This window comes from Nicotiana sylvestris, chromosome 5, assembly GCF_000393655.2.
Source record: "Nicotiana sylvestris chromosome 5, ASM39365v2, whole genome shotgun sequence".
Taxonomy (NCBI): Eukaryota; Viridiplantae; Streptophyta; class Magnoliopsida; order Solanales; family Solanaceae; genus Nicotiana; species Nicotiana sylvestris.
The window spans coordinates 165,104,492-165,121,710 of NC_091061.1; the positions used below are offsets into that span (position 1 = coordinate 165,104,492).

The following is a 17,219-nucleotide window of genomic DNA, read 5'->3' on the forward strand; positions in this document are numbered from 1 at the left end:
TCTCTTAGAGAAATAATTAAGAATTCAAATACATAGTTTGACAATTAAAGGGTAGTAATATATATTCCCCTTTACTAAGCTACTAGCTGAAGGCGTCGGTCCAATTTTTGCTATTATTAATTTAATTAACTTCGGATTCTTTCTCCTTTAGTATTTATTTATTTTTAGACATATTTAGAAGTAATATTTTATGTGAAAAAAAGGTTAGATTTGTTTTATTAAAATAAAATTCTTTTGGTAAGTTTTGTGTCTAATTTAAGTAACCAAATAAAAGACCAAAAAGAAAAAAACCAAATAAAAGAGGAACTTGAGACCTTCCCAAGATCTCATTCCGTAACCTTTAATCCGTACATTCCCATTGTTCCTCCGGAGATCGGACGATTCCCGCCGTCCGATCTCAGTTCATTTTCAGATCCGTATCCCCAATTTGCTGTAAGTTTCTTTTATTCTGTTTAAACCATTTTTCTGTCCAATTATGTTGATTTGTCAATGAAAGCCATGAGATTTATATGTGAAAAAATTGCTGTATTCATATAATTCTGATGTGTTTGATGATTTTCCCAAATGGGTTGATGTGAAAATCAGCATTCTTGATAAAATTATGTATTTTTTCAATGCAATTTATGATAGAAAATAATCAAAATGAGAGATTACTAAATCGAATATTTTACCTAAATGATCTGCTTGCATATAATTATTAGTTGAGATTCACACATATATAGGTTTTTAGAGTATATAAAATTTATGATGGAATTGTTCAGTTAGCTAAGAGACATTTGTGGTTTTTTTTAAAGCAATACTGATGAAGCTGAGCTTAGTTGAATTGTCTTTTATAAAGTTATGTTGCTTAGTTCTCTTTGTTTTGTTTCGATCTTGCTAAAAAACAGTCTTTTGATTGTTTTCAGTTGTCAGCATTATTTTCTTTGGTTGTTAATTCCAGGTATTTGGCACATTTTATAGCATTAAGTTTGACAAATCTTAAGATCTCACCTAATTTGAATTGATTTTTAACTGATTCTTGTCTTTAGAAATTGAATCCCATGCTTTGATTAACCTGTGTATGCACCTGATTATGTTTTTCTGATGTAAGCTATGGATGTAAATACACATTTCAAATTGAGTCTTCTTTGCATATAATTTTCAGTTCTTGTTTTACATTGTGTTGAGGGAATTTTGTTTTGAAGTGTTATTGTAGAGTTTATTTAAATATAGTGCATTATGCACTGAAAATATATTTATATATACACAATAATTAGTAAGTTTTGAAAACTTAATTTTAGCTTACTAATTGTGTTACTTTCTGATCAATTAAGTAAGTATTGTTCATTAAAAAGGTCCAATTTTTAGCCAAATTCAGTTCCATAATTGGTTATAAGAATTGATGGGTAACTGGTTAGCGGGATTTTCTATAAGCTGCTCCTGCTCAAGCAAAGGGTTGATTCGGCTCTTGATAAACAGCCCACCCTTTACCACAAAAATTCTCACTCTCTTTATCAAGAATAGAATTCATTATTCTTTACTATCATCAAACTCTGGTGTTATATTTCCATTTCATAACGTGTAATGTTATGATGTTATGTGCTCTGCTATACCTGTAACTGATTTCTTTGGTGCTGTCCAAACAGACGAGGTTTCTTGAGCTCAAAATTAAGCTGCTATGGGATCTGATGGTCAAAATTGGTATTTGGATTTAACCTATGACCAATGGACTCCTCTGTCTGTCTCTGGTCCGAGACCAGCTGCACGCTACAAGGTTCCCCTACTTCTATATTTTTATATTAACCTATATGATCACATTGTGCAAGATCTTGTGTTGGTTATGCCATTCTTGACTTCTTTTCTTCTTCCATTCAAGCTTTATAGCACAATGTTGTCATGCATATTCTGATTCTTTTACAACAACAACAACATACCCAGTATTATCCCACACTGTGGGGTCTGGGGAGGGTAGTGTATACGCAGACCTTACTCCTGCCTTGTGAGGATAGAGAGACTGTTTCCAATAGACCCTCGGCTCAGGAAAGCATAAGCACCACATTAATGAAAATATAGACAAGAAGGGACAATACCAAAAAGCCATATAAAAGCAGAATAAAAACAATAAGATAGTAAAGTGATCAACAATGAAAGAAAACAATGGTTAGTCATAAAAACCTACTACCAACAGCAAGTGAGACTGGGTGCCAATACTACTGTTATGAATGCTCTAGATTACCTACTATACTACCCTAATCCTCGGCCTCCATACCTTTCTATCAAGGGTCATGTCCTCGGTCAGCTGAAGCTGCGCCATGTCTTGCCTAATCACCTCTCCCCACCTCTTCTTTGGCCTACCTCTACCTTTCCGTAGGCCCTCCAATGTCAACCTCTCACACCTTCTCACCGCGTCTGTGCTCCTCCTCCTCACATGACCAAACCACCTAAGCCGCGCTTCCCGCATCTTGTCCTCAATAGGGGCCACACCCACCTTGTCGTGAATAACCTCATTTTGATCCTATCTAACCTGGTGTGCCCGCACATCCATCTCAACACCCTCATCTCTGCTACCTTTATCTTCTGGACATGAGCGATCTTGATTGGCCCATACTCAAACCCATACAACATTGTTGGTCACACCACCACTCTGTAGAACTTACCCTTAAGTTTCGATGGCACCTTCTTGTCACACAAAACACCGGAAGTGAGTCTCCATTTCATCCATCTCGCCCCAATACGATATGTGACATCTTCATCAATCTCCCCACCCCCCCGAATAATAGACCCAAGGTACTTAAAACTTCCTCTCCTAGGGATGACCTGCGAGTCCAGCCTCCCTCCCCTCCCCCTCCTTGAGTCTCGCCACTGAACTTATATTTTGTCTTGGTCCTGCTCAACTTGAAATCTTTAGGTTCTAGGGTCTGCCTTCATACCTCTAATTGCGCATTGACACCGTCTCGCGTCTCGTCAATCAATACAATATCATCTACAAATAGCATGCACCATGACACCTCCCCTTGGATGTGGCGCGTCAGTACGTCTATCGTCAGAGCAAACAAAAAAGGGCTGTGCCGGCCCCTGATGCAACCCCAACATAATCAGGAAATGGTCCGAGTCCCCACCCACCGTCCTCACTCGGGTCTTTACTCCATCATACATGTCCTTAATCAACCTAACGTAGGCAACATGTACACCTCTAGCCTCCAAACGTCTCCACAAAACCTCCCTCGGGAACTTTATCGTACGCCTTTTCTAAGTCGATGAACACCATATGCAAGTCCTTCTTTCTCTCCCTATACTGCTCCATTAATCTCCTAACAAGGTGGATGGCTTCTGTTGTCGAACGCCCCGGCATAAACCCAAACTGGTTCTCGGAAATAGACACACTCCTCCTCACCCTTAGCTCTACCACTCTCTCCCAGACTTTCATAGTATGGCTAAGCAGCTTAATACCCTAATAGTTATTGCAATTTTGGATATCACCCTTGTTCTTGTATACAGGCTTTCATATTCTGATTCTTTTCTTTATCCCAATATGGTACTTTTATTTTTCGTGGGTCTTCTGATTATATCTTAGGATATTACTTCTTATACGACTTTCCTATTGCACTGTAGCATGCAGCTGCCACAGTTGATGGAAAATTATACATCATTGGTGGAAGTCGTAATGGACGATACCTGTCTGACATTCAGGTATTTGGTCAATCTTATGATCAGTTTTTCTTGTTTGACAATTCCAAGTATTTTGCGGGTTTTATAATAGTTTTTGATTTCACGTACACTGTTGTTCTTTTCTTTCTTTAATTAATTCCATTCCGCAGGTTTTTGATCTAAAAAGTTTGTCATGGTCCATTATAAAGTTGAATTCTGGAGTTCTTCCAGCTACCTCTGGCCACAATATGGTGAGAGTTGACCTAATATTATTATGTTCTAATTGCTTTATTTGCTGGATCTGTTTTTTTTTCTCCTTCAATTTTATATGTTTGTTCAATCAGGTAATTTCCATTTCACTCGCTCTAGCTAATAATCCACTGATGTATGATTCGTCTTCTATTCTTCTTGTTTTGGTGCTGCTCTTTGACGTTGTTGGCAGATTAAGTGGGAAAATAAACTTTTATTTCTTGCTGGTCACTCAAAGGATGTTTCTGATACAGTAACAGGTTTGTTGTCCTTTGGAGCCTTTTAAAAAGAGGAAGTGATGCTTATTCATCTTAACTTCAAATCTTCTCGTTGTATCTTGCAGTTCGTTTCATCGATCTTCAATCATATGAATGTGGTGTTATAGAGACCTTTGGAAAACTTCCGGTAAGTAACCATCCTCCTCTAAGATTTCACTCTTTCCCTTTCACAGCCTTCTTTTTGGGCAATTCTCGAACTTATTGGAACTACACGAGTCTCCCTCTCACTTCATGGTGTATCTGCTGGTCATCTTACTACTGATTGCCGTTATGCTGTTTCTTTCTAGTTGAGAGCTGTAATGTTGCTTCTTGTCTATTGTGTCTTCCAGGTAGCCCGAGGTGGGCAATCTGTTACCATATTCGGATCTAAACTCATAATGTTTGGTGGAGAAGACCGGAATAGGTTTCTGCTAAATGATGTTAATGTTCTTGATCTAGAGACAATGACTTGGAGTACTGTTGAGACCACGTAAGTATCTTACTAAATTTATTTCTTCACTAATTATGCATCTGCATTAATTCATTGTGCTTTGATAGGCAGACATCCCCAGCTCCCAGATTTGATCATACAGCTGCACTCCATGCTGATCGCTACCTTCTGATTCTGGGCGGATGTTCTCATTCAGTTTTTTTCAACGATATTCATGTCCTTGACTTAGAAACGGTATAGTTTACCTGTTTGGATGCAGCCATTTAGTACTCACGATGCAGCCATTTTTTACTTTGAATGATCTCCAAAGAAAGTGTTATGAATAATTATAGTCAGTTGGATTGTAAAATTTCGAAAACCTCCTCTTCATTGGCAGATGGAATGGTCTCGACCACAACTTCAGGGGGATCTGGTTAGTCCAAGAGCTGGTCATGCTGGTGTTACTCTAGGTGACAACTGGTATATCGTTGGTGGCGGAGATAACCGAAGTGGTAAGTGAAACATTTAAGCAGCCTCTTCATTCATACCCTCTGTGCATTCTGATTCATGATGCACATATCTTTTTATTTCTATTTTTATGTTTAATGTTATTCTTTTTGCAGGTGTGCCAGAAACTCTTGTGTTAAATATGTCGAAGCTTGTAGTGTCAGTATTAGCAACTGTAAAGGGGAGAGATCCGCTCGCAAGTGAGGTTATCATCTGCTATCTATCTCCCCTAGCATTATATTTTCTGCAATGGACCTTCTTCCGGGAAATAAGATATCCCTTTTTTTTCTTAGGAAGAATATCTTGTGCTTAAGCAGTGGTATCTTTTGGACCGAGTTGGATTATCTAAGGTTTCTTTACTGGAAACTTCTAGTATCCTATCCAAAAAAAAGACCTTTTAGTAATCTATGGGACTATGTCCTTTACTCGGTTAGAATTGTGGCGGGACACGGTTGAGCAGGACTTCGTAATATGTCGACACTGATGAACCAGCTCTACTCTTTCTATTTCAGTGAAAGAAATTATTCTTTCAAGAAACTGAAGGAAAAAAAAAATCTGAAATTGTGCCATGAAAATAGTTAATACGGAAATAGAAAAATAATATTGATATGGGGAACTTTTTCGCTTCACTTTGCTTCCCAGAATCAGATTGATTTTTCTACAAGAAAATCAAGGTTGTTCCTTCAGTTGAAGTAAACTGTAAAAATATGTTTAAAATCTCGTTTGTAATCTTAAAAGCTTTTTATCATCTTCTTGATGCCATTTAATGAATCTACTTCATAAAAAAAAATGTAAAAATATGTTTCTATACTTGCCAGTTTCAGACCTGAATTGCATTTCTGTTGTTCTTTCTTGATGACCTAGATATTCCATGTGATTTAGCTGGTTCAACCCTAGTTGGTGCACATGTTAGGTACTCGAGGAAGTATGCGCCCTCTCCTTTATCCTGCTCCCACTTAAATACCAGGTTCCTTGTCAGTGGCAGGGTTTCGAACTCATGACATGCGCCTTGTTCACACATCTCATGTCGTGTCTTTACCACTGAAGCAAATTAGGGGGCAGCATTCCCATTATAAAAAAAAAGAAGGAAAAGGAAGGGGGTAAAAATAACCAATTTGGATATAGAAGTTGGAGGTACCTATGAAAAATCAAGCTTGAGCATTTGGCTTAAGTATGCTTATTTATGCTGCTGATTTCGTTAGATGCATAACCTATTTCACTTGAAAACTATTTTGTTGCTCTGCACTTTTTTCCATTAAATGCTGAAGAATTACTTGTTCTTTGGAAGTTTCATCATGATCTTATCACAATCTTGCATCTTCTTAGTTGTATTGTACATTCTATGCCATCCTTTTTTCCTTTTTGACTGTGGGATTATTCTATCTTTGATCCAATTATTATGCAAAACTTACTGAGTTGTACGTAAGCTCGTCAAATTTTAGCTATTCTTCATTTTGAGATGACTTCGATTCTCGATTTCTTAGCATTTGTAGTGCAGGTGTGCTTGTATTCTGCTCTTCGTCTGTTCAGCTTCTTGATTTAAAATGTTTTCAAGTATATGAAACTTATGCTGGTGTGAGTGGATGTTTATTGAAGGATTGACAAAGCACACTGGCACGATAGTTCTAGTTTGCCAGACGAAACAACAAAAGGATTAGAAATTGAAAGCATTTAGCAGAGTGTGATTGTACAAAATATACGGGTATTTCCTCAAAATATACAAGCAAGTCTAGATAAGTGTACTGCAACCACACTAATTTTTTTTAAGAGAGTTGTTGTAGTACACTTATCTAGAACTTGTATATTTTGAGGAAACACCCGCTTAGTTCTGGTAAACCCATAACTCATAAGAGTAAAAAAATATTCTGGTAAACTTCATTAGCTTAAGATACTCTGTTCAATGACAATATGATTTCCCGGTATTCATAAACTTCGTTGAGATTGTGTATTTCTTTTTCTAAATTGGTCTTTAGGTTTTGGTGACGATTCTGTCTGATATGACATTTTGAAACAGGGACTGAGTGTGTCTTCAGCATTACTTGATGGTGAGAAATTCTTGGTTGCTTTTGGTGGCTACAACGGGAAGTACAATAATGAGGTATCTGCTAAATCCTTTATATTCGCTTTTCTTCAACAGCCTTAGAGTTTCTTGTGGGAGATAGATGGATTACAGAAGCATTGAGTCGTGTCTCATATAACTATTATTACTTGACTCGGAAAGGAGGGATTATTCATCATATGTTCACTAGATCTAGTCTGAGAGGAAATGGTATTAAGCTAAACGTTTTGTGCTACGAAGCCCTCTTTCCTAAATTACTGCGTTTTTGGTATAGGTATATGTTATGAGGCCTAAACCAAGGGATGTATTACATCCCAAGATACTTCAGTCACCAGCAGCCGAAGCAGCAGCAGCTTCTGTTAGAGCTGCATATGCCTTAACTAAACCTGAAAAGTTAGATTTATCTGAAAGAGAAGATTCCAATTTTAAGGAAGTCCATGTCGATAACACTCAGCAAAAGCTTTCGGCCGAAATTAGTGCACTTGGACTACAAAAAAAGGCGCTGGAGTCATCGCTTGCAGACGTCCAAGCAGAAAATGCTAATCTCAAGGCCAAGATTGAAGAAGTCAACAGCACTCATGCTGACTTGTCCAAGGTACTCTCATTAGAGTGATATGCTTCTATAGGAATTGATAATCACGTACTTATCCATTCTTGACGTTCATTGCTTCATTACAGGAGCTTCAGTCAGTTCAAGGTCAACTTATATCTGAGAGATCAACATGTGCTAAACTGGAGGTTATACTTCTGACACTTCTTTCCTTTTTGAACTTAAAGTCTAATTCTCTCCTCCGTATCCTATATCAGTGTTGTCAAAGGCTAATATAAGGCGCGCTTAAGCCTTGAAGCTCAGGGAGGACGCTTCGCTTCACTTAAGCTGCGCTTTAGTGTAGGCAAGGCACCAAGACGTGCCCCTTACTGACCACGAGTTCTATCTTGAATGGAGCAATGCTAGACTATATTTTTTTTGAGGAAAACAATATAAATGAATTTGTTACTTTTCTCTTGAATTACATGTATATTTTCATTTTTTTTTTGCATTGCGCCTTTTTTAACTAAAGCCCACACTTCAATTGCGCTATGCGCTTAAAGCCCCAATTGACCTAGAGTGCTTTTTAGAGCTCTTCACCTTTGACAATACTGTCCTATATCGGAGCAATCAAATCATTTATGTCTCAATTCAAAACGTGAGATTTTATGGCATCTTCAGGCACAAATAGCGGAGCTACAAAAGATGCTCGGTTCCATGCAGTCTATAGAGGAGGAAGTTCAGGCTCTACGAAAGGAGAAATCTGAATTGGAACGTGACATGGAGCGTGCTGCATCTGTTCAAAAACAGGGCTCGGGCGGTGCTTGGAAGTGGATTACTGGATGAGAATGAAAATCAATTTGCATATTTGCAACCTCTGTTTTCTTCCCCATTAATAGTGCCAGCTTGCAAAAGAAACTCTTGTAATGTTGTTTTGTCAGAGGAAGTGCAACTTTGGAATTTTTGTTGAACATAATATGGTTTTGTGAGAAGATTAGGAAATGATTGAAAAAACATATGTAGCATTCTTTTCACTTACTTTTTTATGTCATCTGTGGCACTTACATTTTGTAATCGCAATTTTTAATTGTAGCAAATTCATTGTTTTTTAATGTGTTATAATTATCTCATTCGTTTGTAAACTCTGTGTGCTGTTCAGTGTTTTAAGATTAGTAACATTGAACTCGGATTCTAATTGGACGTATAACAGTATTTTTACAAAATTGTTCAAGGACAGGTATTTCCAAAGGGATTTTTACCTATCTATACCATATATCAAACCTTATTACCCTCAATGTTTAAGATTTGTGTTTATTACATTTAAGCATACCAAATTACCATTTCTATACCATAATTCAAATTAGGGATATAATTAAGGGTTCATTTATATTAGGCATAATTATAGGACTATATCTTCCCACTTTCTCTTTCCTTTCATCTCAACTGTTCACAACACACACACAACTCACGATGCTCCTATGCTTCCTCTCGTTGATCATCCCCAACTGCCCACCACCGTCGAAAAATATCATATTTTCAGATTCACAAGAAAATTTTAAATTCTTTGATCCAACCACTTGAATTCCCACTGGAAATAATAATGGCAGAGAGTTCGAAATTCTTTGACCTCTTTTTTTATTTTTGGGCAGTGGTTGAAGGTTACTGGTTAACACAGTCGATTGAAATTCGAAGAAGAAGAAGAAGAAGACATATTTCCAGAATTTGTAGATATTTTGTAGTCAAATTGTAGTCAAATTAGAAAAATTGTAGATAAATTGTAGACTATTTTTTGCAGAAGATTTTATAGAAGCTTTAGTCGTTTTGGATTTGTGAAAACAGAAAATAATGCATCTACAATCAGAATACAAATAATCTACAATTTATCTACAAGATATCTACAAAATAGATACATTGAATTTTAATATCCAAATTCTCATTTCAATTGTAGCATAATTGGCATTTTCGACATAATTGTAGAAGATTTGTAGAAGTTTTAGTCTTCCCAATCTACAATTCATCTACAATTTATCTACAATATATCTACAATTCTACAATTTAACTACAATTTATCTACAATTTCTGGAAATACGTCTTCTTCTTCTTCTTCTTCTTCTTCTTCTTCTTCGAGTTTCAATCTAAAATTAAGTCAAAACCAAGTCTAATCTTCACCAAAACCCCTCAAAATTGAGATATAAACTCCTAAACATATTTTGAATTATTTACAACAACACCCAATCCAAACAAATAATGATTTTTGAAAACCCAAATTTGAATTCAAAGCTTTCAAGCTTTTTAATGGCTATCAATGGTGGAAAATATATGGAAGAACAGATGAAGATGAAGAACAGAAATCTCCTTTCCGTTTGATTACTGGAGCTTCAGTAGCTTGCGTTTTTTGAGAATTGTAATTGAGTGAGAGAAGAGAGATCTCTTTCCGTTGAGGAAGGAGAGAATTACGCAGCAATTCGAATTTGATGTTGACAGAATCACACGCAGATCTGGTGCCTTCATTTTAGCGCGTTTTATGGCAAAATCTACCTATTTTGGGATTGGTATATAATTTGTAGTAAAAGTGTGGACTACACGGGTAAATAACAAATTATGAACATTTTTGGTAATAAAATTTGATATATGGTATAGATAAGTAAAAATCCCATTTCGAAATTGCTGTACAAGCCCATCATCTAGCTTTTACCAATTAGATGTAAAAAGAAAGTTTTAAAAGACGTAAACTACTTCTATATTACCAAAGTAAACTACTTATATATTACCAAAGCTTTACCAATTAGATGTAAAAAGACGTAAACTAGTATATATTACCAAAGTAACTTAAAAAGAAAGTTTTAAATTTCAATTAGAACTATAGTAGGGTAAAACTGTCTATTTAAAATCAGTGTTTTAAAAGGTGTGGGCGAGAGGTGAGGCGTTTTATTTAATACGAGACGAGGTGAAAGCCCCAAGGCGTGAAGTGTTTTATTTTTTATATTTTATAAATTAAATAAAATCATTATATATATAAGAAAAATACATTAAAATTGTAAAAAGTTTAAGAAACTTATAAAATTAATATGTATGCGCGCATGAATCATACAATTTTTTTTTACTTGAAAAGTAAAGATACATTACACCTATGTCATCAAAGCAATATCTAAACCAGAGCGATACCAAAAGAAATTTTAAATTCAAAAACTAATTTGAAATTAATATATTTAAAAATGCAATTTTTTTTGGTGTGTGGAGAAAACAAAGCATAATGAAGGAAATGCAAGGATGGGAGCAGAGTAAGAATTGGAAGGCAAAACACTTTGCAGATAAAAGTCTAAAGTGTGTTTTTTTCTCCGTATACTAAACAACAAAGAGTAAAAATTATGAAATTGTGATAAAAATTAGAAACAATCTTTGGCTTTTGAGATTCTTTTTTTTTCTTTCCGGTAAACTTCCATTCTATTTTGCCAAAAAAAGATCAATATAATATAGTAATTGCTGACCAGTTCCTTAACTCAGCTTGGCAACTAATTGCTCAACTATAACCTATACAAGGTTTTAATTTCAGCTATAACCTATACACAACCTAACACCTATACAATCTGCACTATAAACAAAAGGGCAGTACATTGGACAAAATAAAGAAATTAAACTTGTCTAAGGATACCAATTCAATGCCTCCAAATGCTTCTGCCATCTGATATATGTATTGCCTCTGATGTGTATATGGCTTGCAATTTCTCTGCACATTCCATCTGGTGATGAGCTTCCACTCTAAAATCTGATCTTGTTCTTATCTCTCCATATGAGGTATACCATCACCCTAAAAACAGCTAAGACAATTGTCCCAAAACCTTTCTTTTGCCTAGCACAGGTTGTCACCCATTTCATCTCTTCCTGCCATGTTCTTATCTGTTTTGGACAACCAAGCCAATTCAGTAACCTTTGCCAGATATTCCTCGTGTATGCACAGCCAAAGAATAAGTGATCAAAGTGTTCATCATCCATGCCACAGAAAACACAAGTTTGGAGAATTTGAATACCAATTTTCTGTAGCCTCTCCACAGTAGGTAATTTCCCCTATACAGCTAGCCATAAGTTGAATTTGTGTCGAGGGTGTATATGAGGTTGTAAGATCAGACATTTCTAGTACACCTTTTGGATCTGAGGAATCTGCAACTTATATAGCTTCTTTATGCTGAATCTTCCATGTGTACTTTGCAATGTCATCAGTCTTGAAGTCAGGTCTCCTTGCAAGGTAGGTGTCTCAAGGATAAGCTTCCTGAGTTCAAGAATTTTCCTCACAACCTAGGCTGCATTCTTGGGTATGGACATAGAATCAATGGTCTGGTTCTTGATGTAGTAAGCATGGATCCACCTGATCCAAAGGCAATCCTTCTTCTTGGTGATAGCCCATAAGTATTTCGCCACTGTTGCTTTGTTCCAGTTGTACAGGTTAATAACATTCTGTCCTCCCGCTGCTTGTGGCAAGCATATCTTATCCCAAGACACAAGTGCTTTCCTAGAGATTTCTGCTTTTCCGTCCATAAGAATGTTCTGTAGGTGGCTTTAATCATTTTCAACACCTTCTTTGGCAGTAAGAATATTTGTGCCCAGTATGATTGTACACCGAAGATCACTGATTTTATGAGCTGTAATCTTCCTGAGTATGATAGAAGCTTTGATGTCTAACAACTTATCCTTGCAGTGATCTTTTCTACCAGTGGCCAGCATTGGTTAATTGACAACTTCCTTGATGCTAGTGGCACTCCCAGGTATTTGAGTGGCAATGTGCCCTCATTATATCCTAGCTCCTGCAAGATGTCCTCCTTCAGATTTGCAGAAATGCCAGCAAGGTAAATAGAGCTCTTGTCTACATTTGCTTGTAGTCCTGAGGCCTTTGAAAAATTCATAAAAGCATGTTGGAGCAACCTAATAGAAGGAAGGTCTACCATACAAAACATCAGCAGATCATCAGCAAAACACACATGGATCACTCCCAATTTTTTGCATCTAGGGTGGAAGTGGAACTCCTTGTTCAAAGCCAACTGGTCAAATTCCCTCTGTAGATATTCCATGGCAAGCACAAACGGATAAGGTGACATAGAGTCACCTTGCCTTTATTCCTCCTTAGCCTTTGAAGGGTTTAGTGAGCCCACGTTTCAGTATTAAGGAATAAGTGACAGTAGTTATACATTCTATTATCCACTCAATAAACTTATGTGGGAATCCCAGTTCAATCAGTAGCCTTTTCAGAAAATACCAATCCAATGTGTCATAGGCCTTCCTAAGGTCAACCTTAAGGACACACCTTGCAGGGATCCCTTTCCTGTTATAGCCTTTGAATAGTTCATGGGTGAACAATATATTATCAGTGATGCTTCTGCCTTCAATGAAAGCTGATTGAGATCCTCCTACCAGATGACCTATCACTTTCTTTAGTCTCTAGTGAGAACTTTAGTGATGATCTTGTATATAGTTGTGCAACATGTTATAGGCCTATAGTCCTTAACCTAGGTGGGTTGGGGGCTTTTGGGATCAGAGTGATAGCAGAACAATTGATAGCCTTGTGCATATTTCCTGTTTGAAAGAAGGCTAGCACATCAGCAAGCACATCATCTTTTACCTCCTCCTAGTGTTGAGTGAAAAACTCAATTGGAAATCCATCAACACCTGGTGCTTTGTCAGTTGGCATGCTTTTAACAACATTAATTATTTCCTCTATTGTGACATCCTTGATCAGCTCCAGTTATTGTTGTCTTGTCAGGAAGGACCCTTTCTTAATCACCTCAAAATTTGGATAGGGGAGAATGTGTGATGACTCTCCCATCAACTTCTTGAAGAAAGAGAGAAATTGGTCTTCTACTTGCTTTGGTTCTGTGATCCTGATTCCTGCATCATTATGAATAGAATGAATTGTGTTAGCACTTGTGCACATCTTCCATTGAGCATGGAAGTATTTTGTATTAGCATCTCCATATTGTATCCATGGGACTCGTGATTTTTGCCTTAGAACATGTTCCTCTATATTACTCCACTTTTCCACTTCCATTAAAGCTTCTTTCTCCTGTTCTATATAGCTTTGGCATAATGGTTGAAGGATATGGTATTGTGCTAGTTCCAATTTCTGTTTGGCTTGATTTAGCTTTTGTTGGTAAGAGGCCATGAAAGCATTTAACTCCCTTAGTGCCTCCTTAGCCTCTTAAGTTTTTGCCATGTTCTGGACAGCCCTGCATCTCCATAATCCTGTGCCCACACTTCTTTCACAATACAAAATCTGGATGGTGAAGTACTGTTTGATATAGCTTGAAGGGTCTAGGATGCAAGTTCTGTTGTTGAGCTACAAAATTGCATTTAAGCAATATAGGTGAGTGATCTGAAACTCCAGGATTCAGATACTCTGCTTCAATATGGCCATTGTCACGACCCAAATCCATGTCAGGCCGTGATAGCGTCCAGCACCGTTACTAGACAAGCCAACAGTGAACAACCTAGTGATTTCCTATTTTTAACTAGTCTTCCCATATAGAAATTTTTCCATAATTTAAAGATTGAATAAGAAACCGATTTAAGATAATAAATGGAAAACAGTTGCAAACATTTATAACCATAGGAACAGAACCCAAAAATCACTAGTCTATTAATGTGTGCCAAGATCTAGTGTCACAAGTACATGGGCAACTAGTAGAATATATAAAAGATATCTATCCTACTGCCTGAAATAGAATAGACAACAACAAAACAAAATAGACACTCCAACATGCTGCTGAACGACTTGGAAGGGGGCAGCTCACCGTGAAATCTTGAACCAAGATCAAGTATGCGTGCCAGACGGGTAACTAGTTGCACCTGCCTCAGATCCTGTACAATTAAGTATAAAAGTGTAGTATGAGTAGATAAACAATATATACCCAGTAAGCATCCAGTAAGGCAATCGGGGGGCCTAGGCCCAGGCCCAGGTTTCTACGCGAACGCGACCTTCGCAAGCGAACGCGAAGGCCAAAGAGTCCAGGCCTTTACGAGCGCGGCCCTGCTTATGTGAACGCGAAGGGCAAAAATGCCAGCCCCCAAATCCTTCATCGCGAACGCGAGGGTCCATCCGCGTTCGCGAAGAAGGAAACTATAAGCAGAAATCTGGTGATTTTTCAACTTGGCTTCGAGTGGTCCGAAACACACCCGAGCCCCTGGGGACCCCGTCCAACCACACCAGCAAGTCTGTAATCATATTACGGACCGGACATGCTCGAACTCACGAAATGCGTAAAACAACAACGAAACGAAGAATCATACCCCAAAACCGAATTGAATCAAACTTTGAACTTTAAATTTCCTAATTGTTCCGAACGCGCTGAATCATACTTAGACTACTCGAAATGATACCAAATTTTGCGTGCAAGTCTTAAATGATATTATGGAACTATTTCTGGTCTCGAAATTCCATTTGGACCTCGATATCACCAAAACCTCGTCCAAACCAAATTTAAAGAACTCATAAAACCTTGAAGAACCAACTTTCACTTTTTGGTGTCAAAACACTCTCAAGTCATCCAAAACCCGATCCGAAAATACGCCCAAGTCGGAAATCATCATACGAACCTATGAGAACCGTCAAATCCCAATTCCGAGGCCGTTTACTCAAAATGTTGGCCAAAGTCAAACTTGGTATTTTAAGCCAACCTTAAGGAACCAAGTGTTCCGATTTCAACCTGAACTCTTTCAAATCCCAAACTAACCATCCCCGCAAGTCATAAATTAGTAAAAATAAGTACGAGAAGGCTTATTTAAGGGAATGATATTCTAGAAAGTAAAATGACCGGTCGGGTCATTACAACCATAGTTCATCAGCCAATAATAATTCCCAAATGCCTAGTCTATCTTACTGTAAACTCTTGCATTGTCATCTCTTTTGTTACACCAAGTGTAGTACCAACCTTTGCTCTTCAAGGGAGTAAATTGCAATCGATCTAATAGGTCCTTGACGCCCTGGATCTCTGCCTGTGTTATAGGGGCTCCAATCCTATCCTCAGTATGAAGCACATTGTTAAAGTTACCACATACCAGCCATTCAGTTGTAATGTGAGCTCCTATAAAAGCAAGCTTATCCCATAGTTGTTGTCTATGCATCAAATCATTATTTGCATAAATCACAGTGAGTAAAAACCTTTTTCGACTACTTGGGTCCTCCACTTCACAATGGATGAACTGATCATGTACTTCTAATATTTGAAGCTTTATATGAGGTTTCCACAGTAGCCAAATACGACCATTATAAGAATGGTCATAGTTGTAATTGGCTTGCCAATTCGTTGCAATCTTCTGTGTAATCCTCCTAGCTTTATTCACTTTTACTCTTGTCTCAACTATCCCCATAATTTCAACTTTATATTTTTTCAGAAAGAGAGTCATCTCCTTCTGTTTAAAGGGCCTGTTAAGCCCTCTTATATTCCAGGTACTTATAATCATGGAGGTTTGAGGTGGTCAATACCACCCTCCCTTGTATCAGATGATGTATATCCTTGAGTCAGTACCTCAAATCTATTGGTACTTCTAACCTGGCTGGTGGAGCAGCTAGCTGTAGCTTGTTGTGCCTGATCTTCCAGTCCACCATCAACAATTCTTTTACCTTGGCTTTTGGATCCTTCTTTACTTATTGGCACTACTAATGCTGGGAATTCCTCCTCATCCAAAGTGGCCTTATAGCCCGTTTGGCCATCCTTCTAAAATCAGTTTATTTTGAGAAGTGTTTTTTTTCAAAAGTATTTTTAAAAAAAATGTTTTTGATAAGAAGTAGTTTGTGTTTGGCTAGTTAATTAGAAAAACACTTTTGAGCAGTAATTAGTGTTTGGCCAAGCTTTTGAAAACTGCTTCTAAGTGTTTTTTTCTCAAAAATGCTTCTCAGAAAAGTGCTTTTGGAGAGAAGCTACTTTTTTCTGCTTCTCCTCAAAAACACTTTTTTTCCTTCCAAAAGCTTGGCCAAACACCTCAATTTTTGGCCAAAAGTATTTTTGACAAAAAAAGCACTTTTGGCCCCAAAAAAAGCTTGGCCAAACAGGCTATTAGTCTCCTGTGGTTCAGTGGTAGTTTCCTTTGTTGCAGAAGTAGTTGGATCAGTGGTAAGGCTACTCTGGTCTTTTGCCACCCATTTAGTCACCACCTTCCTCCTCCTCTCACCTCTTCTATTCTTCCTTGTTTGCTCTACAAAACCATCATTTTTCTCTTGGGTCTTCCTCTGTCTACATTCCTCAGTAGTGTGCCCAACTTTTGATATTTTTAGTTTGAAAATTTACTAAAAAAACGATTTGGCTCAAATTTGGAAAAGTTTTCGGGGATTATACTCCCAATGACATACGCCTGAATGCCTGGAATGTCAGGGCTTGTGCTCCACGATACTTACGCCCCGCCAGTGTACCTCGGTGTATTTTTGGTGCGCCTCACCCCAAGGCTCAGCCAAAAAAACACTTTTTAAAACACTGTTTAAAATGAGTGAGTTGTGAGAAATTGCTAAGCCTCATAGCATTTTCGGAGGTCTACAATTTCGACCAAACCTTCATTTGTGGAAACTGTTTGATTAACTTT

General features: G+C 37.5%; 1 protein-coding gene and 1 pseudogene across 1 annotated transcript; both read left to right on the top strand.

Annotated features, from left to right (window-relative positions):
* The first annotated feature begins 282 nt into the window (after window positions 1–282).
* Window positions 283–8,800, top strand: LOC104242495 (acyl-CoA-binding domain-containing protein 4). Its single transcript, XM_009797556.2, has 14 exons — window positions 283–432; window positions 1,626–1,753; window positions 3,592–3,669; window positions 3,798–3,878; window positions 4,070–4,136; window positions 4,220–4,281; window positions 4,484–4,623; window positions 4,692–4,818; window positions 4,961–5,075; window positions 5,187–5,275; window positions 7,085–7,168; window positions 7,404–7,724; window positions 7,808–7,867; window positions 8,340–8,800. The coding sequence occupies exons 2-14, from the start codon at window positions 1,658–1,660 to the stop codon at window positions 8,502–8,504; spliced, it is 1,485 nt and encodes a 494-aa protein (XP_009795858.1). The 5' UTR covers window positions 283–432; window positions 1,626–1,657; the 3' UTR covers window positions 8,505–8,800.
* Window positions 8,801–16,104: 7,304 nt separating this feature from the next.
* LOC104226866 (probable 5-epi-aristolochene synthase 4) overlaps window positions 16,105–17,219 on the top strand; it is a 4,165-nt pseudogene continuing 3,050 nt past the window's right edge.

Coding starts and splice junctions, on each gene's coding strand:
- LOC104242495 (XM_009797556.2), top strand. CDS start 1,658: ATGGGATCTGATGGTCAAAATTGGTATTTGGATTTAACCTATGACCAA. Junction 3,670..3,797: donor GATACCTGTCTGACATTCAG/GTATTTGGTCAA, acceptor TCCATTCCGCAG/GTTTTTGATCTAAAAAGTTT. Junction 7,169..7,403: donor ACGGGAAGTACAATAATGAG/GTATCTGCTAAA, acceptor TTTTTGGTATAG/GTATATGTTATGAGGCCTAA.